At 47.9% G+C, this 26,876-nt stretch overlaps 1 protein-coding gene and 1 long non-coding RNA gene across 3 annotated transcripts in view; both read right to left on the bottom strand.

Moving 5' to 3' along the window:
- Positions 1-220: 220 nt before the first annotated feature.
- On the bottom strand, positions 221-2,578 carry LOC107649108 (uncharacterized). Its single transcript, XR_001622524.2, has 2 exons — positions 1,195-2,578; positions 221-370 (listed from the first exon to the last, which is right to left on the bottom strand). It is a non-coding gene; the product is annotated as an uncharacterized LOC107649108 (long non-coding RNA).
- A 3,023-nt stretch (positions 2,579-5,601) lies between these two features.
- MAP7D1 (MAP7 domain containing 1) overlaps positions 5,602-26,876 on the bottom strand; it is a 32,203-nt gene continuing 10,928 nt past the window's right edge. The window contains exons 2-18 of one of the 2 annotated variants that reach the window (XM_056795148.1): positions 25,932-26,282; positions 25,329-25,397; positions 22,762-22,925; positions 20,811-20,925; positions 18,839-18,949; positions 17,195-17,317; positions 16,678-16,826; positions 16,420-16,559; positions 15,990-16,309; positions 15,420-15,597; positions 8,408-8,567; positions 8,183-8,287; positions 7,841-7,894; positions 7,627-7,684; positions 7,199-7,307; positions 6,798-6,994; positions 5,602-6,314 (exon numbers count right to left, since the gene is read on the bottom strand). In XM_056795148.1, coding sequence (XP_056651126.1) covers positions 6,304-6,314; positions 6,798-6,994; positions 7,199-7,307; positions 7,627-7,684; positions 7,841-7,894; positions 8,183-8,287; positions 8,408-8,567; positions 15,420-15,597; positions 15,990-16,309; positions 16,420-16,559; positions 16,678-16,826; positions 17,195-17,317; positions 18,839-18,949; positions 20,811-20,925; positions 22,762-22,925; positions 25,329-25,397; positions 25,932-26,282 — 2,414 coding nt within the window. In that variant the 3' untranslated portion in view covers positions 5,602-6,303. The remainder of the gene's footprint in view (positions 6,315-6,797; positions 6,995-7,198; positions 7,308-7,626; positions 7,685-7,840; positions 7,895-8,182; positions 8,288-8,407; positions 8,568-15,419; positions 15,598-15,989; positions 16,310-16,419; positions 16,560-16,677; positions 16,827-17,194; positions 17,318-18,838; positions 18,950-20,810; positions 20,926-22,761; positions 22,926-25,328; positions 25,398-25,931; positions 26,283-26,876) is intronic. The other variant, XM_056795149.1, reaches the window with a different exon arrangement.

Genomic DNA, 26,876 nt, shown 5'->3' with positions numbered 1-26,876 from the left:
ACCACTCCACTTGCGGGACATTTTTTCTTTCTGGTCTCTGACACTTACTGGCTAAGTGACCCTGGGCAAGTCATTTAATCTCTACCTCAGTTTCCTCAATGACAAAATGGGGATAATAATAGCACTTACATCTATAGGTGGTTGTGAGGATAATAGGCACTTAATAAATGCTTACTTGAGTCCTTCTGTCAACTTGGAAAAAAACACAGAACCACTGAAGTAGTCAGCTAAACCAAGTCTTTAATCAGGAAAGCAATAGTGTTCAATATTCTACCACCATACAGCCAAGTGCCTAAAAAAAACACACAGAGCCAAGGGCTCTGGGACTCTAGGAACAGTATCTCTGAGAGGATCACCAGTTGAGATGATTCTGCAAAGAAGAATAGAACATAGGGATCTTATAAACCTTTTGAGGAATTAAGCACATCAACCAAACATTGACAGGTTGTAGGCAGGCTTGAGAAAGAAGCAGTAGCCAGAGGCTGGGGTATTAGGGAGTGGTCTACTACAATGGACACTAAAAGGAGGGTCCCTACACAGGTGTTGGTCTTCTTGGGAAGGGGATCTCTGATACAATGAGGGAAACTTCTAAGACTAAAAGGGGGGGGCGGTCGAGCATTTCAATTACTCCTATTCAGGACACTTAATGGGCACTGGGAGATCCCTTATTCAGCCTGACAGTAAGTTCTTGGATGTGAAGGACTATTTCAATTTTTTCTTTGTATACCCTGTGCTTAGAAGAGTATCTGGCACATAGTATGCACCTAAAGATTCATGTTGTAAGTCAGTAATCATTTACTAATTGCCTATGTGCCAAGCACTGGGAGTACAAGAAAGGCAAAAATCAATATCTGCTTAAAGAGCACACAATCTAATGGGAGAAATGTAAGGGTTAAAAATTAAGGTTGGACTAAATATATGGGAATGTGGTTGCCAAAATTAATATATCTCAAGTCAAATGACTTTTTAGCAGTATTTATTTATAAAATAGAGGGAAAGAGTGAAAGTAGAGAAATGAGAAAGAGGGTAGAGTAAGAAATCTAGTTTAACAAGCTAATTATATGCTCCATCAGGGCTCTAGAAGTCTAGCCATAGGGCCCTGAGGTAGTATATTAGTTGTTCACCCATGCAGCTACCTATCAGGTGTTAATCTCTCTGGAAGTCAGGAAAGGAAGGTCAACTTTTTCCACTCACCAATCCAAAGTCCAAGGGGAGAAGATCCCAGAGCAGTCTTACCAGAAGCAGTCTGAGGTCCTAAGCCAGAGTTCCTTCAAGGCCAAGATGGAAGGAAAAAAAAAAAACCTGGTCACAGGAAGTTGCAACTACTTTTAAAGACCCTTCTTTGTATCACTTCCTGTGCCTTCCACTTCCTTCCAATCACAGTTTTAGCAGTCGGTTTCTGAGTTGTCACCTAGTTTAGGACGTGGGTTGTGGACTGCCCCTCACTTAAGGAAATGTGGGAGTGTATACACTTTTAGTGACTAAATCTAAAAGTGGGCAGGGGAGAGTTAATCCCATCTTCATAGAGATAGCATGTAAAGAACTATGTACACACAAACTACATACAAGGGAAAAGGCACTAACATTAAGAGATCAGTAAAGGCTTTTTGTAGAAAGTGGGAATTTAACTGAAAATTTAAGGAAGCCAGGAGGCAGAGATGGGGTATCAGGGAGTGGTCTACTACAATGGACACTAAAAGGAGGGTCCCTACACGGTGTTGGTCTTCTTGGGAAGGGGTGTGTGCAAGAGATGTTACAAAAGTAAAATTGAGATATCTTGGCAATGGATTGGCTATAGAGAATGAGAAAGAGTGAGAACTCAAGGATGAAATTTAGGTTGTAAGCCTGGGTGACTTGGAAGGATGTTAGTACCCTCAATAGTAAGAAGAAAGTTTGATAGGGGGTAGAGTTTGGGGGTGGATAGGAAGATAATGAATTCAGTATTGTCTTCCTGATTAGAATGTAAGTTCTAATGGAGAGAAGCATGATAATAGTTGTAATTCAATTCCACAAATATTTATTAAACCCTTAAAATGTGCCAGGCACTTTCCTCAGTGGATCCACAAAATAAAAAGAAAGTTGGGGTGTTCCACCAGGTGGTGCCTGAGTCAGAAGAATGATGTTCTATGAAGTAGAAGCCAATCAGAGCTGTTAATGAAAAATGAAGCATAACATGGAAAGTTCTGAGCCCTCCAGAAAGGAAGGAGTTTACTGCTTTACTCTCTAGCTCTCCAATCATAGGGGAGAGGCAACTGAGGACCTAAAGAAGATGTTGGGTATCAAAAACTGGGTCCATTAGGATGGAGATGAGATGTTAAGTGATGAGCATTATACTAGGGGAGGCATGATGTTCTGTGGGATCCAAACAAATCAGGGCTACTGATGAGTTTTGAATGAACTTTGAATGACCAACCATGATTCCAGAGGGCTTGTCATGAAAGCATGCTACTCTTCTCCTCCTGATTGAGAAGGGATGGACTCAAGAGTGCGGATCGAAACATATATTTACTGAACATGGTCAATGAGAGAATTTGTTTTTCTTGTCTATGCATATTTATTGCCAAGGTTTTGTCCCCCCCCCTCACTATTCCCGCCCCAAGTGGGAGTACAGTGGAGAGAAGGGAAGGAGAGAAAAACAGATTTTTGTTTAAGGAAAAATAATAAGTAGGCATCAGATCACCAAAGAAGATATGTGACCAAAGAGGGATATATATATATATATATATAGATAGATAGATAGATAGATAGATAGATAGATATAGATATAGATATAGATATTTTTTTTAACCCTTACCTTCTGTCTTAGAATCAATACTGGGTATTGGTTCTAAGGCAGAAGAGTGGTAAAGCCTAAGCAATGGGTATTAAGTGACTTGTCCAGGGTCACACAGCTGGGAAGTGTCTGAGGCTAGATTTGAACCCAGGACCTTCCATCTTTAGACCTGGCTCTCAATCCACTGAGCCACCCAGCTGCCCCCGGGATATATTTTTTTAAAGACTACAAAGAAAACATATAATCAGAAAAGGAGGTGAGCTGTTCATAAATGGAGAATATGGAATGATAGGCAACCTTAAGGCAGGCTATATTGGGAGCCATGGAGCACTGGGCATATTGGGTAGATCCTTCATGGAAGATTTATGGCAAGACAAGAGCAATAGAAGGTGTGGATAAATTATGATATTTTCAATTAGAGAGAATATCAAAATAAATGAGATCATAACTCCATATTGCATTATTTCCCCTAGAAAACTATCAGCTCCTCTGGGCAGAAATTCTTTTTTTTTTTTTAAACATATTTTTTCAAACTAAAAAGTGTCATTTCTATAGAACTTTTTTTGTAAACCCTTACCTTCTGGGAGTTCAGTGGATTGAGAACTAGGCCTAGGTTCACATCTGACCTCAGATACTTCCTGGTTGTGTGACCCTGGGCAAGTCACTTAACACCCATTGCCTAGCCCTTACCGCTTTTCTGCCTTCAAACTAATACTGGCTGCCCCCAGAGAGCTTTTGAAAGAGCTAGACCTGAAAGAACTTATATGAATTGATGCTGAGAAAAGTAAGCAGAAATAGGACAATTTATATAAAAACAATATTGTAAAAACAAACAACTTTGAAAGATAGGCAAAGTGCTCTGTATAAGTAGAGAACAGAATTTTCTGGCAATAAATGTGTGCAGTATTAGAATCAATATTTTGAGTTGTTCCCCTTGCATATTCCCCTGAGTGACCACCCCCATGTCCAGATCTGTTGATCTCCATTATCTGGGTTCAATACGGTATGTATACATAGAACAAGCTCATGATCAGATTTGCTACTAACCATCTCCTGACAATGAGGTGATTGACTCAAGGTGCAGACTGAGGCCTTCTTGGGTGTGGGAGGACAGTCATTGGAGAAATTTGTTTTACTTCACTATACATGTTTGCAACAGGGGTTTGTTTTTCTTTTTTTCAATAGGGAAAAGTGTGGGAAGGATGTGGTGAAGGAAGGTGGATTTTTATGGATCAAAAACAATTTTTGAAAGTTTAAAAAATTGTTATATGGAAATGACTTTATAAAACCCTGGAGCACTAGATAAAATGCAAGCTATGATTACCAACATAGATTATTTTATTTGGTTGTCACAACAGTTCTGGAAAACTGGTGTTATTTTGCAAATGGAGAAACTGAAAGCTAGAAAGGTTAAAATTCCCTCCCCCCCGGTCACATAGCTAATGAGCTTCTAACCTAAGAGTTGAACCCAGGCCTGCTTGATTCCAAGTCTAGTGCTTTACCCACTATGCAAGGCTGCCTCTAGAGACCCAACGTGGGTCTTTTTCCATAGTGTGGGCTTAATCAGTATTTGCTAAACTGAATTTTCCAGGCCTCAAGGATGGAAAATTTACATCAGCAGGTGACAGTAACAGCTCAAAGCCTCTAGGAGAAGGGAATCATTTTCAAACCGTCTCTAGGACATAGTCATGCTTTGTCCCAGGGCTGCCTTTCACCTGGGCCTTCACCCTGACCTTGACAAACCATGCTGCAAATACGGGCCTTTGGCCACAGGGGAGAGCAAGGCTAGAAAGTCAAAAGAAGTGCTTTTCTAGGACTAGGGTGGGCGTGAGGTGGGGATGTGTGTGTGATGTCCTCAGCCAATTCTTCATGTGCTTTGGAAGTTGGGCTGAGGTAGTCCAATGTTTGGATGTAGAGGGCATCCCCGATACCTGGCTTTACCCTGTAGGCGATACGGATTTTACAAAGGACCCAGAAAGAGGTGGCTGACAGAGAGCTCTGCCGGATTGAAGTGCCAGAGAACACTTGACGGAAGAGAACAGCTGAGTGGGTCAAGTAGTAGCGCTGGGGGAAGAGTGTTGGAGGCAAAGGACAGCTGGGAAACCAGATCTCTTAAGAACTGGGACCCTTTGGGGAAGGTTTCCAGAGGAGGAGAGTTGTGGGGGAGGGAAAATGAATAACTCCTACATTCTCCTTTCCCCAATCTGTAGCCCGTGTGTGTGTGTGTGTGTGTGTGTGTGTGTGTGTGTGTGTGTGTGTGTGTGTGTGTGTGTGTGTGTGTGGTAAGGAGGGGAAAGGGAGCTCTAGAGCCATTGCCGCCCCTCCCTCCCCTCTATCAGACACAAGCTCTTGGGGAGGGTTTGGGAAGAGAAAGTCTAGATCCACTCTCTTGGGATTCTAGAAATCAGACCTCCATCTCCTCCCCTCTCCCCAGCACCAGCTCTGCCCTGCTGGGAGAGGCACGATATTCTGGCATGACACTGCTACTGAATATCCCCTCCTCTCCTTCTTCAGACTCCAGGTACCTCCCGGGCCAGGGTCAGGGCAAGAGCAGGGGGAGGAAGGCTGGCTCATATGAATGGGTGGGCCTAGAAGCTATCTGGAGCATGTACTTCTCCCCAAGAGGACGAAGCTGCAAGTGAATGGAGAGGGACGGCTGCAACAAGTGCTGGCCAAGCAGGAGGGAAAAGGAGGGACATCATCTCCAGAGGGCTCTCTGCCCCACTGCCTAGCCCCATCCCAACAGTGCCATTACCCAGGAACCCCGACCACAGAGTTCAGGCATCCCTTCTCCTCCCTGTCCCCATCCTTAGAAAGCTGAAGCAAAGTTGGCAGGAATCTGGCTTTATTTCCGGATAAATTTGTTCATATGCTGTAACACTGACACCGAGGTGGGGGTGGGTAGTGGGTACAGGCTCCCCTGAGTTCCCAATATCCCCATTCCACCCCTCTTCCCATCATGAGGCAACTTCCTCATTGTAAGAGCCTGGGAGAGGCCCTTTGGTTACCCTTAAATAGAGAAAAACCTCCCTGTGGAGCCCTGGGCTGGCCCAGCCTCCGGGGGGCCCTGGGCCCAGGGGGTGAAGGGGGCATGCTATATACATTATTCACAGACGTTGTACCCAGAAGGTCACTTCCAAGAGTAAAAGTGAAATACTACAAGTGAGACCCAGCCAGAGGCAGGGGTGTAAGGATGTGTGAGAGAGGGAGGGGTGTGGGAGGCAGGGCCTGGCTCCAGCTGAGGCCAAGGACACCGGCAGTCTTATAAGGTGCAGATTAAAAACAACACACAGGACCCCCCGGGAGCCTGGAAGACCCCATCATCCCTCCCATCCCCACTCCTTGCCCAGGCCCAGGCCCCAGCTCCCAGCTCCAGCAGCTTTCTTGTCTTTTGTTCCCTTCGTCCTCTTCTTCCTTTTCCAGGGGGAAAGCCCCGGAGGGTCTATGGCACTCCTGGGGTGGGGGGCACTGGGATGCCCTGGTTTGAGGACAGAGGCACAGTGCAGTACTCTGGAACTGGGGGCAGGCCCTTAGAGGACTTCTGGAAAGAGAGGATAAAGAGGGGAAGTAAAGTAAGGGCTAAGCCACAGGGACACCCAACAACTTTGGAGTCCCCCAAGGGAAGCTTGCAAGAGCATGCTGGGATAGAGCTGGGCGTGTGGGGTGGGAATGCTGGGGAATGGAATACTGAGCCAGTGGGGAAAGAAGCTGAGAGGAGCTGGAGGAAGAAGGGAGGGGCTCATGAGTAGGAACTGAGGGAAATGGGGTGGGCCAAGGCCAGAGAGGAGAGCAACAGGAAGGATTTGGTGGGGAGCCTAGGGGGACAGAGGGGTATTCAGGACGGAAAGGTAAGATTCAGTGTAAGGACAGGAAAAATTCTGGAGAGCAGAACTAGGGAAGGATTCTTGGGTCAGAGAGAAGGACAGGATGAATACTGGAGGGAACCAATTATGGGACAGGTAGCGTCATGGGTAAGAGCTAGGAAGGCAATAGGATGATAGGGGGAAAGGGATTCAGTTGGTACCTGTGACCTGTGGAGGCTGCACCACAGTTTTCTTGAGGAAGGCCTCAGTCTCAGCAAAAGGCAGCAGAGTCTCCCCAGTCCTGCTAAGGGGGCTCCCCTTTTCTCCAGGGGTCCCCTTGGGGGAGAAGCCATTCTCCTGGTGCACAGCAGAGGGCTGCAGTCCATTCACCAGCGACCCTGCCTCTTTCCCCTGCATGCTGTGGGCACAGAGTGGAGGCATTCTGACTCTGGATTCCTAGGCCCTCAAGGGTGTCCCTCCAACCCTGATGTCCCTGGAGGCCTCTACAAACCCTAACGGACTCTCCCCATGGTTCCAGTAACCCCACAGCAGAGGGAAGAAGTCCAGTTCAGCTCCCCTCTCTGGTATATAGAGAGGGGGCTCGAATTCAAGGGTGATATACCTCCACTGAGGCTCCTGAGGAGGCTGTCCATCTCTTGGCAGAATCTCCTTTTCCAGGCCCTTGGCCAGGGGCTCAGGCACCTTTTCAGGCTCAGGCGCCTTCTCAGGCTCTGCAAGGAAGAATCCCCGGAGGGGGGAAGTGGCCTCAATGGAAGGCCCCTCCCACAAAGAGGAGCTCAGCAAAAAAGGAAAGATGTTTAACAAGGGAGGACTCAATGGCCAGGGGACATCGTGGAGGAGAGGAGATTTAGTGGGGAGTGAAGCAAAGGGGTCAGATGAGGGGAAGATTCAGTTGGGGAAGGGCATCGATGGAGAGGGGAGGATTCAGTGGGGAGGGAGCCTCAGCATGGGAAGAAGTCCCTGAGCCCTCCCCCACCTCACCTGGTTCCCTGCCCAGCACTCCCCACCCATGGGGAGGGCCCCCAGTACCTGGGCTGGAGTGGTCTGCTTTGGCCTCCTTCCCATTGAGAATCTTCCTATCCACCTTCTAGTTGGGTGGGGAAAGGGGGTGGGTCAGAATGGTGAGGGACCCAGAAGATACCCTGGGCTCCAAGGGAAGCCCCCTCCCTTCAGAAAGTCAGCCCCCCTCCCCCCCACCGGCCCTGAGGACACCCCCCCCACCCCGACACCAGGAAATCCAGACCTTGGACTCCGTAGCCTCCGATTTCCGAGTCCTCTTCATGATCTCCTCTAGCCTCTGCGGCCCAAGGAAACGTGCATCAATAGCAATAATATGACAGTATGGGCAGAAGCTTACATATCCTTCTAAGAGCTTACAAGCCCCTAACCCGCATGTCAACCCTGTGAAGTTGTGAACCTGAGGCTCAGAGCGGTCGCAGGATTCCAGGCCAGGGGCTCCCTGACTCCCAACACTCAGGCCACCGGAAAGGGGCACTCAGCTGGACACCCCAGCCCCCGACCCTACACAGCTCCCCCTCCAGCTCCCAGGCGCAGACCCTGCTCCTCCCCGACTATGCAGCCGCACCTTCTTTCTCTCCAGCCGCTCCTGCTCCTCCCGCTGAAAGTGTTTCTCTCGTTCCAGCCGCTGCCTCTCGGCCTCTTCCCGAGACCTCGCTTCAGCCTCCTCCTTCTGCCAAAGGACCCTCGGGTGAGACCATGCCTCTACCTAGCAGATGTTGCCTCCCCATCCCCCCAAGCTTGACTGAGCTCCCTGCCCGCCCCCCCCCCCCAGGCCTCCCCACCCTGGCACCTGCTTCTGCAGCCTCTCCTGCTCCTCCAGCTCCGCCTGGGCCTTCTCCCGGGCCTCCTGCTCTTCCCGCTGTTGCCTCTCCTCCTCCCTTCGCCGGGCAGCTGCTTCCCGCTCTGCCCTGGCCTCGGCCTCCCGAGCCAGCTGCTCCTCCCTCAGCCTCCTGTGGGGGGACAGGACATCTGGAAACTCAGTGCTCAGCATTCTCCTCTGGGAGAGCCCGATTATGAAAAGGAGGGCAGCCTGGGGGTTCCCCAGAGGTCGGAAGCCCATGTAAGAAGCCCTGAATCTTAGAGCTTTCCTTGGGGGTTACGTAGTGCAAATACCCTACAACCCCCCCAGAAACCATGCTCCAGTCTCTGCTTCCTGATCTTCAGGGACATAGAGCTCACTACTACTACCAGAAAGTCCATCAACCTTCTGGACAGCGATTACTGGCTGCTCCCCCACCTCTCCTCTCTTTTAGTTTTTTTTTAACCCTCACCTTCTGTCTTGGAGTCAATACTGTGTATTGGTTCCAAGGCAGAAGAGTGGTAAGGGCTAGGCAATGGGGGTCAAGTGACTTGCCCAGGGTCACACAGCTGGAAAGTGTCTGAGGCCAGATTTAAACCCAGGACCTCCCGTCTCTCAGCCTGGCTCTGACCCACCTAGCTCCTCCAGTATCAATTCTAAGACAGAAGAGCAGTTAAGTGACTTGCCCAGGGTTACACAAGGTAGGAAGAGTCTGAGGCCAAATCTAAAGCCAGGTCCTCCCAATCCAGGCCTGGCACTCTATCTACCATGCTGCCTCGCTGCCCCATCCCTTGTTCCTTTTTCATAAGACTGGTTTCAGGTCTCTACAGCATCCTGTGGGGCTTTTGATGGGTGAAATTAAAGTTTGTCAATACTTTGTTAGATATGTGATGTCAGCAAGAAGGGTCAGAGGATCCCTGAACAAAGTAGTCATTTTGCATGTACAGAGAATCTTTGTGAGTGGATATTGCTCTATTGAGCTGTATAAATGGAGATTTTGAACCCTAGACTTCATTCCCCAGAAGTCCTTGGTATTTCCCAGTTCCCTATAATTTCTCCTGCAGATTCTGAACCCTAGACTTCATTCCCCAGAAGTCCTTGGTATTTCCCAGAGTTCCCTATAATTTCTCCTGCAGATTCTGAACCCTAGACGTCATTCCCCAGAAGTCCTTGGTATTTCCCAGAGTTCCCTATAATTTCTCCTGCAGATTCTGAACCCTAGACGTCATTCCCCAGAAGTCTAGGGTTCAAAATCTCCATTTATACAGCCAAATTCTTATCTGTCATTAAACAATGAACACAGTGGGATATTATATTCTTTTCACCTCAGTCAAACATGGGACCAGGAAGCTATGGCCAGCTGTAGAGAATCATCTCGCAAAGCTTGCCTATTCCCTTCTCACACTTTCATCAAGGATACCCTTCCTTCATACACAGACTCAAGAGCTGTGTGTCAAGATGAGTAAGTAGACATTTAGATCAAGAGTTATCGATATCTTCTCGGGGGCTAACCCCATCCCCCCAAACAACCCTAGAGGCTGGCTACAGTGCCCACAGAGGCCTCAAAGAGCATATACCATGGGGGCAGTTATGGCAGGGAAGGGTGGGCATGACGCCTGGGAAAGAAGATGAGAAGAGGCTGAAAAACAGCAATGCACACAGAGTCCCGGCAGAGGCTTTGGGGAAGCTGAGATCTCCCCTCCCCTCTTGCTAAGTTTGTATTTTGGATATTCTCCATTGGGAGGTTTTATCACTCCTTTTAACACCTGGCTTAGGACTTGACACTATCTGCAGTGATGGCATATCCTGGACCTTTAAGGGTGTCATGTCATTGGGACGTACTCCCTATTTTCATCCGTGGGAAGTTCTTTTGGTCCCATACCTTGTGAGGGGCTCTAATATAATCTCTCTGCCAAGGACCCAAAGCCCCGTCTCCTGAAAGGCTAGGGGCTGAGAGCATGGGCGGTATCTTAGGAGGCGATTATTTATGCATCTTATACTGTTTATCATTTGAGTCTTTTCATACGTGCTCGTACCAACCCTAATGATTTCTATTTCAAATAAACTGATCTCACTACAACACAAGGTCATATGAGAAATACCTGTCTACTAGCTACAGGACTGTGGGCAAGTCACTTAACTCCCACTGCCTAACCCTTCCTGCATTTCTGCTTTAGAGTTAATATTGATCAATTCTAAGATGGAAGGTAAGGATTAAAAAAAAAAGACCAATCTAAAAAAGGAAAAAAGGGTGGCAGGGATTGGGGCTGAGATGGGCCAGCTTCCCTACCCAGTCTCCCGCCTCGACAGACAGGTGTGTGGGGATAAAAAGCTGCCTTATCAAATCTCTGATGGTTACTGGATGGTAACTACAGAATGGGTAGAGACTTCAGAGGCTATGAACCAGTACTCTCATTTGGATTGGATGAGAAACTGAGACCCAGAGGTTGAAAGACTTGTCCAAGGTCTCACAAGCAGCAAAGCTAGGAACTGTGCCCAGGTCCTATTGATTGCAAAGCCAACATTCTGCTATTTCATACTGCACCCCAAACTATTGGCTTTGAGTGGATTCCAGCCTATCATGCCATGAAGCAAGTGATAGCTTTTTTATTTTTTTGAAACCCTCACCTTCCATCTTGGAATCAATACTGTGTACTGGTCCCAAGGCAGAAGAGTGGTAAGGTCTAGGCAATGGGGGTCAAGTGACTTGTCCAGGGTCACACAGCTAAGAAGTGTCTAAAGTCAGGTTTGAACCCAGGACCTCCCATCTCTAGGCCTGGCTCTCAATCCACTGAGCTACCTAGCGGCCCCCAAGTGATAGCTTTTTGAAGGGTGTATATGTATGTTTTGGGGGTTTGGGTGCTATATAATACCATCCTGATGCTAATTGAATCTTTCTGAATATTCCCTTCTGAGGTATTTTGGAAATCAGTCTCTGAGTACCTTTAAAATTATATCACACTCCACACAGTTCTCCTCTAGTAACGTCATTGCCATTTCTTCATATAGCAGAATGGACACTAAGTTGTTCAAGCTCGAATGTTTTTTTTTTACTGATGATTTGAATAGATCCCTCTAGAAATGTTATTCTCTTCATCGCTATTTATTATCTTCTTTCAGTTTCTTATAAATACTTTTAGTTGGTTTCATACCAAGAATTTTGCAAGTTTGTTTCATGAAAAGATAATTACTCAAAATCTTCTATCATCCTAAATGTATCTCTTTCTTTTCCTTGGAGGTACGGTGGATAAATAGAATGCTGAACTTGGAGTCAGGAAGGTCTGAGTTAAAATGTGACCTCAGACACTAGCTATGTGATCCTTGACAAATCACTAAATGCTGTTGGCCTCAATTTCCTCATCTGTCAAATGAGCTAGAAAAGGAAATGGCAAACCACTCTAGTTTATTTGCCAAGAAAACCCCAAATGGGGTCACAAAGTGTCAGAAATGACTGAACATTTCCTTGGAGAGGTAGGGAATGATGGGTGCTAGATATCGTAACTCCATCACACATGCATGATCTGCTGGCTGATGGGCTGGTTTTTCTTATCTATGCTTTGTTATTGTTACAAGGTTTATGGGATGGGAAGAAGAGTTTATTCAAAAATGACTTTGATAAAAACACGAAAAAGCATTCTATTTTTTTAAGGGAAATCATCTTTCCTCTGTAATGCTTTTTCTGTACTCTTAAACAGAAATTCTTAGGGGCAGCTGGGTAGCTCAGTGGATTGAGAGCCAGGCTTAGAGATGGGAGATGGGAGATCCTAGGTTCAAACCTGGCCTCAAACATTTCGCAGCTGTGTGACCTTGGGCAAGTCACTTGACCCCCATTGCCTAGCCAATACCACTCTTCTGCCTTGGAACCAATACACAGTATTGCTTCCAAGGAGGTGGTAAGGGTTTAAAAAAAAAAAAAAGAAATTCTTGCTGGCTGCCATTTATCCCTGAGTGGCAAAGGAGGGTTTGCTGGCAGAGGTATTTTCTAGGCTCTTTTACTCTATTTTCTGGTGATTATTTTCTATTGGTTAAATTTCACTTAGAGATAGATTGCAATAATCAGAATCAATATCTTTACTTTTACCTGTTTCCCCTTGTTCTGGGCTAAGAGCTGATTTTAGAAAGGTCACACTGCCAGTGTTATAATTACAAGCAGCATCTTTTTATTCTTCTAATTTGATGTTAATTTTGACTTCTGCTCTTCTCAATGATCTGACTTCACACACACAAAAAGATTCTGAAATGATTTGGGGCAGTGAGTGGTACAGTAGTTAAGAGCATGGGGCCTGAAGTCAGGAAGACCTGAGTTTAAATTAGCTAGTGTGACACTTTGCAAGTCATTTAACAAGTTTGCCTCAGTTTCCTCATCTATAAAGTGGAGATAATAATAGCACCTCGTTTCTAGGGTTATTATGAGGATCAAATGAAATAATGATTGTGAAGTGCTTAGCAAGTATCTGGTACATAGTAAGCACTATATAAATGTTCGGTATTATTATTATCTCCACATTGATAAACAGCAATCTCCTGTCTCTTAGGAAAAAGTTAATATATTTTTTTCTTTCCCGGTTTCTTTTTCCTTTTTCTGTCTAGTCTGTACTATGTCCATTTCTTCAGGAAAACATGCATAATATATAGGCATGTGACTTCTGAATCATCTACTTCCCTTTGGTCTCCTTCATTCTTAATTAGGAACCATGTTATTCAATGTATTATTCACTGCTCTCTCCTGTTCCATCTTTGCCTTGAAATCATCAAACTTCGGCCCATTCATTATCTTGGTTTGGAGGATCCTGTTATGGTGGTCCTAGAATTTCTATTATTTTATCCTTAGCATACTGACACGTAAGCTTCGGGGTGTTCCCTTCATCTGTGTTCTTTGTGAACAAGTGCCTCATGGAAAGATTTTCTTGTTGACCTTGGGTGCACAACCAAAAAAGCAGCAGCAGCAGCAGCAGCAGCATCATCCCCTTTATTACTCCCTTCCTCAAAGAGAGCTGGTGAGCTATCCTTCTGTTTAACTAAGACTTGCCTTATACCTTCATTGGTGAGCAAAAACATTAATTAAATTGTGGCTCAGTTCCGCTAGTAGGATATTCATTTTGTAGGTAAATTAAGGTTGTAGATGGTCTTAAAATCCTTAATTCTTGCTGCCTTTGGTCACCCGTTTTCCACCACTGCCATCATCACTTAGGAGCAAGACTGATGGGCTAATGGCCACTCTGAATTTTTGGTTCTTGAATCTCCCATGTCCAAAGAAATTATCCTCTAATGGTTAGCCTACTGGTGTATTTAGCTGGCTTGGTCACAGAACAAAAGGAAGGGATTCCAGAGGCCATTTAATCCTCCATTTTACTGATGAAGAAACCGAAAGCCAGAGAGGTTGTGACTCGTCCAAGATCCTACAGGCAGTAATAAGTGACAAATGTCAGAGGCAGGATAGGAACCCAGGTCTTTTAGCCCCAGAGCTAGCACTTTCTTTACGGGACCACGCTATCCTGATGCCCAGAGGATGAGACATCACCGATCTCCCAGACCATATTCAAAGTCTCTCCAGGTTCACCCAAGAAGGCTTTCCCTCAATGGAAATAGCTTTGAAGAACCACCTGAGGGTCACTTCTAAGCCACAAGGCACACTTGCATGTCAGTGTCCTTAAAATGGAGTATTCTCATCAAGTTTAGGACAACTAGACTGGTTCATTTTGGACATGCTGCTACTATTAAAGCAGCCTAAGATTACATCAGACTTTGTGTCCCACTACCGATCCATTTTTTTTAACCCTTACTTCTGTCTTAGAATTGAGAATAAGTGATGGTCCCAAGGTGGAAGAGCACTAAGGGCTGGGCAATGCGGATTAAGTGACTTGCTCAGGGACACACAGCTAGGAAGTGTCTGAGGTCACATTTGTACCCAGAACCTCCCATCTCCAAGTCTGGCTCTCAACCCCCCGAGTCACCTGCCTGTCCCACCACCAACCCATCTTGAGCTTGCAGCTCACTAAGACTCCCACAGCTCATTCATATGAACTAGCTTGAACTGTCATGCCTCTTCTGCTCTGTGTGAATACTATTCATCTTTTATACCTATGTGGACTTTACATTTATTCCTATTAATGGGATGTTACAGATCTGACCCATCATTTTAGTCCATCCTGATTTTGTGCAAACCATCATATGGTCGGCGAACTCCCCCTTCAGGCTTTGGGTTACCATCTTTTATCCAATTTGCAGATATCTGGTACCTTCATGAAAATCAATGATAGGGGCAGTATAATGGATAGAGTGCCAGGCCTGGAGTCAGGAAGACTTGGGTTCAAATCTAGCCTCAGACATGTCCTAGCTGTGTGACCCTGGACAAGTCATTTAAACCCCAAATGCCTAGTCCTTGCTGCTCTTCTGTCTTAGAATTGATTGGAAGATAGAAGGTCAGATTTTTTTAAAACATAAGAAGGGCAGCTAGGTGACACAGCAGAAAAGAGTGTGAGGCCTGCAGCTGGAGCACCCAGGTTCAAACCTAGCCTCAGATGCTTCCCAGCTGTGTGACCCTGGGTCAATCACTTAACACCACGTGCCTTGTCCTTGACTTTCTGTCTTAGAGTTGTTACTAAGATGAAAGTAAAGGTTTAAAAAGAAAATTAAAAAAAGACGCTGAGCAAAACAGGGCCAAGGATAGAGCTCTGAAGCCATGACTACAGCGCCACCTCCCAGCTCAGCGTGGGCTTTTTCTCAGCCTTCCCTCCACTCTGCTTTCAGAAGACAAGCCCATGAAGTACGTGCGGACACGTTCTGTCAGGTTCCAAGAAGGGCAAAGGCCTGTGTTTGAAGAGCCTTTAGAGGATTGTGACTGGGGATGAGGGAGGGAAATGTGGTACCAGGGATCTTCCTAGCCTTGAGGGGGAGGGAGTAGGAGGGCATCCATGCTCCCTCCCAGGCAGCCCTGGGCCTTCTTGGTCCCCGTTCCCTCCCCAAGGAAAGCCCTGGCATGAGCCTCTGCTCTCACACTCACTTGTCCCGTTCTGCCTGCTCCCGGCGCTCCTGTTCCTCCCGTTCTCTCTGCTCTCTGGCTTGGCGCCGTTTCTCAGCCAGCAGCCGAGTGGCCTCTTCTGGGTCGGTGGTGCCAGCCGTGGGTTTGCCAGAGGGGGGAGGGGGAGTTGAGACTGGGGGCAAAGCTGGGACGGTAGTACCTGGAAGGAGCCCCAGACCCAGCTGTCAAGGGCACAGGCCTTGGTCCTGACCCTGGGCTCTTTTTGAGGCACTCCCATTAACCTGGAGCCCTCAGGTGGCTTCCTAATCCAAGACGCCTTTTCTGCCTCTCTCAGCTCCCATCCATTCCCACGGCAGATCCTAAAGCCCTCCAAGCTAGATGGAGATGGGATCATCCACCTCGTTCCCCATCGCCCCATCCCCATGGAGAGCAGAGACCTGAGGCGGTAGCATTGGACAGCACCCAACTTTGGTCCTGTCTCCCTCTCGGATAGCCTGAAAGCTGGTGTCACAAATCCCAGATCAGACCGGTTCCCCCTAGGACGGTGATTTCCCCTTTCCAAATGGGGTTCCCTGGGGTGCTCTTGCCCACCTGAGGGTGTCTCCCCAGAAACCCTGGCCGGTTCTGCTCTGGGCAGCTCCTTGGCTGGCGGGGGGGCGGCTGGCAACGGGGGCGCTATGGTGGCTGGTGCCTTCTCTTCCTCCTTGGCTTTGTCCTTATTCTCTTCTCGCCCAGCCTGGCCAGGGCTCTCTTGAGTCTCCTCCTTTCTCCGCACCCGCCCCTTGGAGGAGGCTGTGGTGCCCCGTGGGGAGGGCGGCTTGGGGGGAAGGCCAGGTCCTGGACTGGGGCACGGGGAGGCTGGCCGGTGCCGAGGAGTGGAGGGAGAAGAGGGTCGAGTCTTGGATTTGGGGCTGTGGGAAGAAGAGCGACACCTTAGAATGGCTGGTTTTCATGAATCCAACCCGGGGCCTTCTCTTCCTGTCTCTCCCACCCTGAGCAGGGCTGAGTAGGTGCCACGCACCTGAGTTCTGTGGCAGGTAAGAGGCGGGTTCGAGGAGCGGGCAGAGACTGGCGCTTCTTGAGGCTTCGCTCCCGTGCCAGGGCGCTCTTCTCTTTCTCATTCTCACGGTCTTTGTCCTTCTTGTCTTTTTTCTTTTGCGCCTGGAGAGCCGAGGGTGCGAATCCCCATGAACATCTATCGGTCTGTGACGGTTCCACCCCCACCCCCTACCTCTGGTCACTGATGACCGCAGTGTACCTCCCCCGGGGCAGCACTCACTGGGGAGGCCTCAGGCCGACGGCGAGGGGTGGCGGGGCTGCTGCCTGCTGCCTTTCTGCGCTCGGCGGCTGCACATCGGTGGAGGCTCCGAGGGGTGCTGCAGGGAGTCAGGGGGCTGGCCGAGGCAGAGCGAGGGCACATGGGGACCACTGGGGAGAAACACAGTGGACTTAGGATGGAGGACAAGGCCGAGCCTCCAAAGAAGCCAAGAGATCTGGGCTAGGCGAGCTTCCACCTTCACTGGCGGTGACTTTGGGCAAGTCCCCTCTCTCTGGGTCTGTTTCATCATCCAAAATAGGAATAAGCAAGCTTAGACGCCCTCTGCCCAAGCTACTCCAAGGCAAGGGCTTGGGTAGAGGGGCCTGAGACAACACTAGAGACGTGTCGTGCCCCTCTCAGCCCCAGGGCCAGGGGGTTCCCTCGACCCTCACATCCCTGCCCGTTTTCCCCACCACGAGTCCTTGTGGCTCCCAGCTCCCCGCTCCTCCCCTCCCGGGGGGCCGCAGCATGCCCCTACCCTGATCCTTGCCATTGCCCGGCAGGGTGACGGCGCTCCGGCTCCGGGCCAGGAAGGACAGCGTGGGCGTCATCAGTCGGTCCACTATGCTGCTCTCCCAAGGGCTCAGCTGCAGGCTCCGGTCTGGGGTGACGGGGGTGGGAAAGTGGGCAGAGACAGTTACCTCCTGGCCGGATCCCCAGATGGTTACAACCAAGGGGTAGACAGTGAGACCCAACCAGGCACACGACAACCACACACGGACGTGCCCAAGGACCCACGCACGGTTCTCCACAGACGCACACGCCAGGCCCCATCTGTTTCCTCCCTCCCCTAGTCTGGCATGCGTCATTTCTTCTGCCCTGGCCTGATGGGTGAGCGCTCCCCAGGAATATGACCGGCCCTATCTCTTCAGTACTGACCGTGGCTCTGGCACGCACCAAACCTGACAAGACTAACAGCCCAGCAACGTCCTTTTGACCTCTCCTCGGACCCAGCCAAAAGAGGATGCCTGGCCTGTGGACACAGGAGCCAGGAGGGGAGGCCAGGGCCAAGCACCCAGGGCGCTGCCTGCTGCTGCCCTTTGCCCCTAGGAAGGGAAGGGCCACCCAGGCCCAGTGCCAGGCTCCTCCTAGGCATGGAGACCAAGGCCCTAAGGTGGTCCCCCTCTGAAAAGGGTCTCCCCTTCCAGGTGAAATGACTTCTTGCCCCGGGAGAGGCTTTAGTGCTGGAGGTGTCTCCATGCCCTGCCCTGCCCTGCCCAGCTGCCCCTGCTGCCTCTCCTCGTCCCTCAGCTGCTCTATCTATTTTTACCCCTTCTCAGTCAGGTGGGGCCCAGCAGCAGCTGATTTGGTTGCCAGGCAATTGAGCAATCAAATAAAAACTGAAGGAGCTTATAAATAACTCCCCTACCACCTCCAAAACCCCCTAAATCCACCACTTCACAGGCTGGCATGTGGGCTCTAGCTAGCTGGTGCTAGCTGGGAGTGGGGGCAGTGCCAGCCTTGTAGCCATATAACCAGATTCCTGTCACTGAAGACACATCTGGCACTCTTTGGGGAAGGAGATACCATGGCACCAAGACCTGTGTCCTTGGCATCACCCCACGGCCCTTCCTACCCCCTGGCACAGGAGGGATGTTGAAAAGGACCAGCAAGAGACCACACTCCAGAAGACTCTGAATTGGCTCGGGCCCCCTTCAGTGCCTTCTCGGCCAGGGTAGCCAGGAGAGCACTGTATGCCTCTCCCATGCCTTGGCTCAGGCCCTGTCTCCTTGCCTGAAAGGGGGGGAGGTTTGGCACTCTTCCAGGTTCTGGCGGCCCCAGCTCGGGTCGAGCTGCCTTCTGTCTGTCCTCTCCTCCAGCCCTGGGTATCTACCTCTGCTCTCACAACTATGACTGCCCAACAGCCATGGAACCTTGAGTGGGGGAGTGGGGACGGGCACAAAGCCCCAGAATGTTTCCCCAAGTTACAGAACTTCAGGGCCGGGCAGGACCACAGGGGACTGACCCCTGGCCCGACACGCATCCCTTCTAGCACCTTCTCAACAAGTGGCTTGGGTCTTGGAGAGGGCCAGGGCCTAGGCTGGGTTCGGGAGGCAGCCCTATTGCTGGGGGGGCCTCTGGGCCATGACAGACTGGGGCTGGAGTGGGGCAGGCCTCTTACTTCTACTGGGGGAGTTCCAGAGCGTGGCAGAGGACTTTGAGAGACGTTTGTTGATTATAGAGTCCACGTGTTTAGGCAGGTTTACTGCCGACATGGAGCACCTGCTTCCACCTGGAGGGGAAAAGACACGGGCATTAGAGCCGAGGGCCAGGGGGGAGGGAAGGGGGCCAGGCCTGGGGCCAGGAAGCCAGGGGCGCCCAATAGGGCCTTCCATGCAGGGTGCTCTTTCAAGCAGGTTCAAGAGGAATGGGAGAGGGAGGAAGGACTAGGAAAAGGAGGGAGGGGAAAGGACAGGAAGGGGCTTAAGCTAGATTTAGCCCCAGGAGGGGAGACACAATCGCTCTATTTGGGGGAGGGCCAGGCTAGGGAAAGGGGAACACTTCTAAGGGGGCCAGTGGCCACAGCCTGTGGTCTTCTCTCCCAGGGAGGTCTAGTGACACAAGATCTTGCTCTGGTCAAAGATGGCCTAAGTGGCTGACACAGCCGCCTCCTCCAGGCTGGGCTCACTCCTTCTGCTAAGGCCCTCACAACTGCTCACAGCCCCAGCAACTCTCAGAGTACTTTCCAGACCCCATAGTTTGCACATTCTGAATCTGAGCTGATACCCTCAGCCCTGCTGGCCCTTCATCTAAACACCTATACATATAAAGATACACAGAAACAGAGATTTTTTACATATACATGGTATCAGGAGTAAGACTGATGCGGACTTTAGAAATAAATTGTCTAATCCAAGGGGTTCTTCTAATCCAAGTGTGTCCCTTTGGCAGTTTCATGAACCTAAGGACCTCTTCTCAGCATCATGTTTTTAAATAATTGAAAGAAATGCTAAATTTAAGTTTAAAATGATTGAAAATAAAGACTTTTCCCCCCATCCAAATTTATAGATTCTTTGAAATTAGCTTATGGACCTGGGGATGGGGATGGGGGAGGGAGTCCATGAGCCTCAGCTTAAGAACTCCTAATTTAGTTCAATCTCATCATTTTACAGATGAGTAAACTAAGGCCCAAGAGGCGACATGACTTGCTGAGATAAAAAAAAAAACCCTGAGATTTGAACTCAGGTCAAATCTATCATCTTTGACCACTACATCCCATTGCCTCTGATGCACAATGACACACCAACCCCCCTGGACATTCGCACAAAGATGCACAAACACAGAACTACAACAGCAACATGCAGACGCATCTCGGTATCTACAGACATCATACACATGTCATCACACTTAGATCCCTAGTGAGAGAGGCACAAAATACACAGAGCGGATGACAGACAGACACCAAGACATTCACAAACACAGCTACACAGCTGGAGACACGCTGTCCCTGGACACGGAGGTCACACCAAAGTACAATGGGTCCCACGTCACGAAAACTCTCATACCAAAAAAATCAAACGTGATTTAACAGATAAATTAGAGGGTGATCATCTCAAAGAAGAACTCCGAGGATATTATGGTACTTGTTTACAGATCATTAATTACTTGCAAGAAATCAGGGGAACTTTTAGCTCAAGTGTTAGAAGTCGTTGCTTACTGAACAAAAACTGAAGATGAAGACAACATCTCTCTGATACGATAATGGCAGGCAATGGGAAAGATTCCATTTACAAAATTTCAGTGTTCACACTTCAGAAACATATCAAGCATATAAGATGAGATGTACCTTGAACTAATCCCCAGGTCCCTTGCTCTGCGTCCATCTTCCCCTGTCCCCACATGCTCCCCTCTAGTTATACATATCCTTTCTTCAGCCCAGATGTAGAGTAGGCTGGGGAGATTGCATTGGATGAAGAGACGGGTACCAGGAGTGCCCCCCAACACCACCCCCTGCACACTCTAGTTCTCTCAGGACCTCAAACCTCTCCCCTTGCTTCCCTCACACTGAGCTCCCTCCTCTAGTACTCCCAGACCGCTCTCATTTCCCTGCCACCATCTCCAGCCCTCCCATCCCCACCAATCTGCCCACTCACTGTTCTTGTGTCCTGGTGAATTCTGCTGCAGGGCTCCTGCCCAGGACCATCGCTGCTGCCGGATCTCTGCCCACGTCTTCTTCACTGACCTCTGGATGGCAGCTTCATAACGTTCCTGGGGGGAGTGGGGCCCCGTGTCAATTTTAATAACCCTCTCCTCCATTTAATCTTTTCTCCTGCAGAACCAGGCTCAAAATCTCTCTCTTCTTGGGAGCCTCCTTAGATTAGCCCCAATCATAACAGCTAACATTTATGTATTGGCTGAAGTTTGGAAAGCACTTTAGCTATGTAATTCTCACAATTCTATCAACTTCCCTCAGCCTCTAAGGTAGTGAAGTGGCACAGTGGACAGAATGCTGAAGCTCTAATCAGGGCGACCCAAGTTCAGATTTAGCCTCAAACACTTAGTAGCTGAGTGACCCTGGGCAAGTCATTTAACTTCTTTTTGCCTCCGTTTTTTCAATTGTAAAAAATAAAGATACCCATCTTGAAGTGGTGGTGTGAATCTCTAACAAAATATTTGTAAAGTTCCCAGTACTAGATAGAAAGATAGATAGATAGATAGATACATGGATGGATAGACAGATAATATATGGATGGATAGATAGATAGACAGAAAGATGATAGCTAGAAAGATAGAAGGATGGATGGGTGGACATAGATGGATAGATAGATAGTATATGTATGTATGTATGGATAGATAAGAGATGGAAAGATAGATACAGTATATATATACATATATATATATATCTCCCATCATTATTGCATCTCACTTGTTCTTATGCTTTTAAAAAATTATTTTCAGGTTATAGCTAGAGGACATGATATCTCCCTAAGAGAACTTGTTTCCTCATTTGGACTTGAGGTCTTTTCTTTTCTTTTCTTTTCTTTTCTTTTCTTTCTTTCTTTCTTTCTTTCTTTCTTTCTTTCTTTCTTTCTTTCTTTCTTTCTTTCTTTCTTTCTTTCTTTCTTTCTTTCTTTCTTTCTCCTTCCTTCCTTCCTTCCTTCCTTCCTTCCTTCCTTCCTTCCTTCCTTCCTTCCTTCCTTCCTTCCTTCCTTCCTTCCTTCCTTCCTTCCTTCCTTTTTCCTTCCTTCCTTCCTTCCTTTCCTTTTTCTATCCTCCAAAGCTTCTTAAACTAAGTCCAGCTCTGAGTTCTCCATGGAGGGCACAGGCCTTTTCCTCCATCCCAGATGAGCCCTCCTTCCATTTTCCCCTATTTTGCTTCTCCCAATCCCAAACTGATCTTTTCTCAAGATATACACAAATACACAGACCTGCTCACAGCACAAATTGATATGCATTTTAAATCACAGATTTCAGAACAAAGGGACCAAAGCTCTAGAGAGAGAGAAGGGATTGCGGAGGTCATTTCGTTCAGATGAGGGAAGGGAGGAGGAATAACTTGTTCAAGGTTTTCCAGACAACTAGATATAGAGACAGGATTTGAACCCAGTCCTTGGGCTCTATTTTCAGTACAGGCTCCCACAGGCATGTGCACAGAAGATAGGCACACATATATGTGCACACAGAAATGCATCTTCTAATAAGAATAGCTAATATGTATAATGTTTTAAATAATTTTATATTTATATTTTAATTTAATTTTTAACACTTTAAAATTTAAAGGTTTGCAATGGGAAGGCTTTGTGTGTATTTCATTTAAGCTTTAGGACCACCCTATGACATAGGTACCATTATTATCCTCACTTTACAGTGGAGGAAACTGGAATTCACAGAGACTGAGAGACTTGCTCAAGCTGACCCAGCTAGTAAATGTCTAAGAGAGAACTGGAACCCAGATCCTCCTTACTTCCAGCTCATCGAGGCACTCACTACTCCATCTCGCTTCCAATACAACCCTTTCTCTTTTCACCCCTCATTTCAAAAGGAATGCCCACACCAACACATGCACAGACATAGCACCAAGCGTCCACAAGGATGCGCACATACCTTGTTCTTCTCCAGCTTCTGTCGCTGCCTCTCCTCCAGGGCTGCCCTCCTCTGCTCTGCTTTGAGTCTTTGCTCCTCAAGCCGTCGGCGCCGCTCCTGAAGCTGCTTCTCTCGGAGGGCTTTGGCCTTTTCCTCTTTCTCCAGCCACATGGCTTTCTTGGCCGCTGCGTAAAAAAACAGGCCAGGACACTTAGGGGTAGCTGGTCACAGTCTTAAAAGTCCAGATTCAATTCCTCCCCAAAGGCTTCCCGGATAGGTAACATTCTTGTGTCTTTAACTCTAATCTCAACAGGAAGTTTCATGAAGAAATGCAGCTTATCTCTCTTTTTTTTTTAAACCCTTACCTTCCGTCTTGGAGTCAATACTGTGTATTGGCTCCAAGGCAGAAGAGTGGTAAGGGTAGGCAATGGGGGTCAAGTGACTTGCCCAGGGTCACACAGCTGGGAAGTGTCTGAGGCCAGATTTGAACCTAGGACCTCCCGTCTCTAGGGCTAGCTCTCAATTCACTGAGCTACCCAGCTGCCCCCTGCAGCTTATCTCTTAACCTCCTAAACCAAGCCATCCTCCCAATTTCCCCGTACTTGTCAAAGGTACTGCCATCTTTCTCGTCTCTCTGGCTCCCAACCGCTCAGAACTGTCTTCTACTCTTCCTTCGCTCCCCACATTCAATGAGATCCTTCTCCCTCTCCAATATCTCTCCCATCTATCCCCTTCTCTCTCTTTTTTTCATTTTTCCAAATTCTTGATTTTTATAGGTAGGGACACGGAGCCTCAGAGGTGAAATGACCTGTCCCAAGCAAGTTATAAATAACAGAGATTTTCACTTTCATTTACAATCCTCTTTTTCTATTCTAGCATTCTAAAGAGAAATGCTTGTTTCATTTGGAGTTTGTCCCCTTCTCTTAACTCATGCAGCCGCCATAACTAGTTCAGGCCTTCATCAGCTCGCACGCATATTATTGCAACAGTCTCCTAATAGGTCTCCCTGATTCTGGTTGCTCCCCTAGGATCAGACATAGAGCTCAAAGGAAACTAGAGAATCCAATCTCTTCATTTTACAGGTGAAGAACTTGAGGTCCAGAGAAGAAAGTGACTTGCTGAGGACCCACTTGGTCAGCTAGAGCCCGATAAATTTGAATTTGAACTCAAGTCTTGCTTCCTCCAAGTCTAGCACCCCAAGGACTGTTCTATCTAGCCACTCATTCTCCAATCCATCCTCCACCCGTCATGCCAATCTCCTGCTCAAGAAGCTTCTCCCATGACTACTTGCTGTCTTGAGGATAAAATACAAAGGAGTTAATATAGGTAAAGATGCTTGGCAAAACTTAAGCAATAGAAATGTTACTTGTCACCATCATCATCATCATCATTACAAACTCTTCTGTTGGTCATTTAAAGCACTACAATCTAGCTCTAACCTATCTTTACAGACTAATTCCTCCTTACTCCCCATTGGACACTCTAAGCTCCAGCCAAACAGCTCCCTGCTGTTTCCCATACAATTATCTTTCCCTCCTCCGTGCCTTTGAAAAGGCTGTGCCCCCCCCAAGCTAAGAATGTTCTCCCCTTTGCCTCTGAGAATCAATTCCTCACCCACTTCAAGGATCCACTGAAGTGTCATGAAAGGCTCTACAAGAGGCTGCTCCTGATTGCCTCCCCCCTCCCATTACATTATTCTGTATTTATTTTGTATCGACTTCTCTCTTTACACATTGATTCCCCCTTAGAAGATCATAAGCTCTCTATGGGTAGGAACCATTTCCGTTCGGTTTCCTACCAGTGCCTAAAACGAAGCTTTGTATATAGTAAATGCTTAATTGTTGAAATGAATTGACTAAGACCAGGAGCCCAGAAGCAGAGGGACCATGAAAAATCATTACACGTAGAACTGGAAGGAGCTTTAGATACCATGAAGATCCACCCTCTTTTTTTAAAACACTTATTTTCTGTCTTTGTAACACCTCTTAAGACAGAAGGATAAGGGCTGGGCAATCAGGGTTAAATGACTTGCCCGTGGTTAGAGAGCTAAAAAGTATCTGAGGCTAGATTTGAATTCAGGTCTTCCTACTTCCAGGCCTGGCGCTCTATCCACTGTGCTACCTAGCTGCCCCAACCCTCTCGTTTTATAAAGAAGGAAATTTGAGACCAAGAAAGGTGAAGTAATTTGCCCAAAGTCAGAGAAGTAATAATAATTGATTCCCCCTCAGAAGATCATAAGCTAAAATAGCATCTATGTCGTATTTTAAGATTTACAAAGCATTTTACAAATACGAGTTAGAAGCAATCATTATCCCCATTTCACTGATTAGAAAACTGACATGGACTCAGTTTAAGTGGCAGATCTGGGATTCAAACTCAGGTCCTCTGATTGCTAATCCAATGGTCTTCTGACTGCAACCAAGTCTTCTCTATCAGATCATGACAATCTTTAGCTTGACTCATAAGAGTAGGGGCAGAAATTTAGCCCTGAACAGAGTGAGCCAACCTCCTCTGGGGGTTTTCCCAATCCAGAGGATCCTCTAAAAGAATTCTATCCATCCCTTCTCCCTCCCCAAGGCCCCACTCACCAAGGTATTTGGCCCGCTCCTCTCTCCGTTCCTTTGCCAGCTTGTGTCTTTCTCCAGCTTTCTTGGCATCTGGGTACCATGTGGGGTGAGACAAGAGTTGGGGTTAGCTGAAAGTCAATACAAATTTCCTCCCCTTTTTGGAACAAGCCCCCCCTTCCCAAAGGGCAGCCAGGTGTCATAGTAGATAGAGTACTGGGTCTGGAGTCAGGAAGAGTCATCTTCTTGAGTTCAAATCTGGCCTCAGATCCTTACTATCTGTGTGACCCTGGGCAAGTCACTTCATCTTATTTGCCTCAGTTTCCTTATCTGTAAAAATGAGTTAGAGGCAGAAATGGGAAGCCATTCCAGTATCTCTGCCAAGAAAACCACAAATGGGGTCACAAAGAATCAGACAGGACTGAAAATGACAACAGTAAAACTCCTCTTCCCAGATAAAAGAAAGGGGAGTCTGTACCTTAAGTCTAGAGAAGAGAGTGGCAACCCAGGCTGCTGGGGGCTGGGACATGGCAGGCAAATATTTAGGCTCATCTACCTGCTCCCCAGAAGAAATGGGGCTGGGACTCTGGGCGCGGGATGTTCGTGCAGGAAGGAGTACACACCTACCTTGTTTGGGATGGGGGCTGGTGGAGCCCGGGGCAGCAGTTGGGGATGGCTGACTGCTCCTGGCAGGGGACTTGGCGTCCTGGGGAGTCCCTCCGGGGGGTGGGGCAAGATTCCCACTCTTTTCTTCCGAAGGTACCCCAGAAGGGTGAGGATCTTCCTTCTGGGGTACTGTCTGCTCTAGAGGGGTGTCCAACTCTATCGTGGGGGAGGCTGGGGGCTGAGCACTCCCTAGAGGGCTTTTCATGGCCGGAGGGGTATCTGGCGGGGTATCTGGAACCAGAGCAGGAGTCTGTGGGGAGAGGTCCCTTGCCAGGGAAATCCTTGAGTCCGTGGAAGTCCCAGCTGCCTCAACTGAAAGACAAAAGCCAACAAGAGAGACACGTCAATTCCTTAAAACTCATGAACAACCCTCTAAGCAGTCACTCTCCATCGCAAACAGGAGGCTGCCCTATGAGAGAGGAGATGGAGATTCAGGGTAGGGAATGTGGAGGGCGGCAGAGGGAGTCTCTGAGGACCGTTTGAAGAAACTGGTGATATTCTGAAGGAAGAAGAGAAGACAGGGGGGACAGCTGGGACCGTGAGAAATCTCTTCAAGAATCTGAAGGACGGTCATATACAAGAGGGGCTGGATTTTACCCCAGAGGGAAGAACAAGGAATACAAAAACCGTTGGGAGACAATTTTCCATCTGATGTAAGGGGAAACTGCCTAACAATTATAACATTTTACATATTGCATATATAGTCTTGGCTATATACATTTTTTGTGGCAAAGGAGAGGAAGGACAGTGGAAGGCCATTACAGGAGAATGACTAAACAAACTGGCATATGAATGTGATAGAATATGACTGACCTACAAGAAGAGACAAATATAATGAATTCAGAGGAACTTAGGAAGGCTCACAAACTGATGACGAGTTAAGGAAGCAGAAGCTGGCCAACACTT

This window comes from Monodelphis domestica, chromosome 4 (assembly GCF_027887165.1).
Source record: "Monodelphis domestica isolate mMonDom1 chromosome 4, mMonDom1.pri, whole genome shotgun sequence".
Lineage (NCBI taxonomy): Eukaryota > Metazoa > Chordata > Mammalia > Didelphimorphia > Didelphidae > Monodelphis > Monodelphis domestica.
This window is presented reverse-complemented; position numbering and strand designations above follow the sequence as displayed.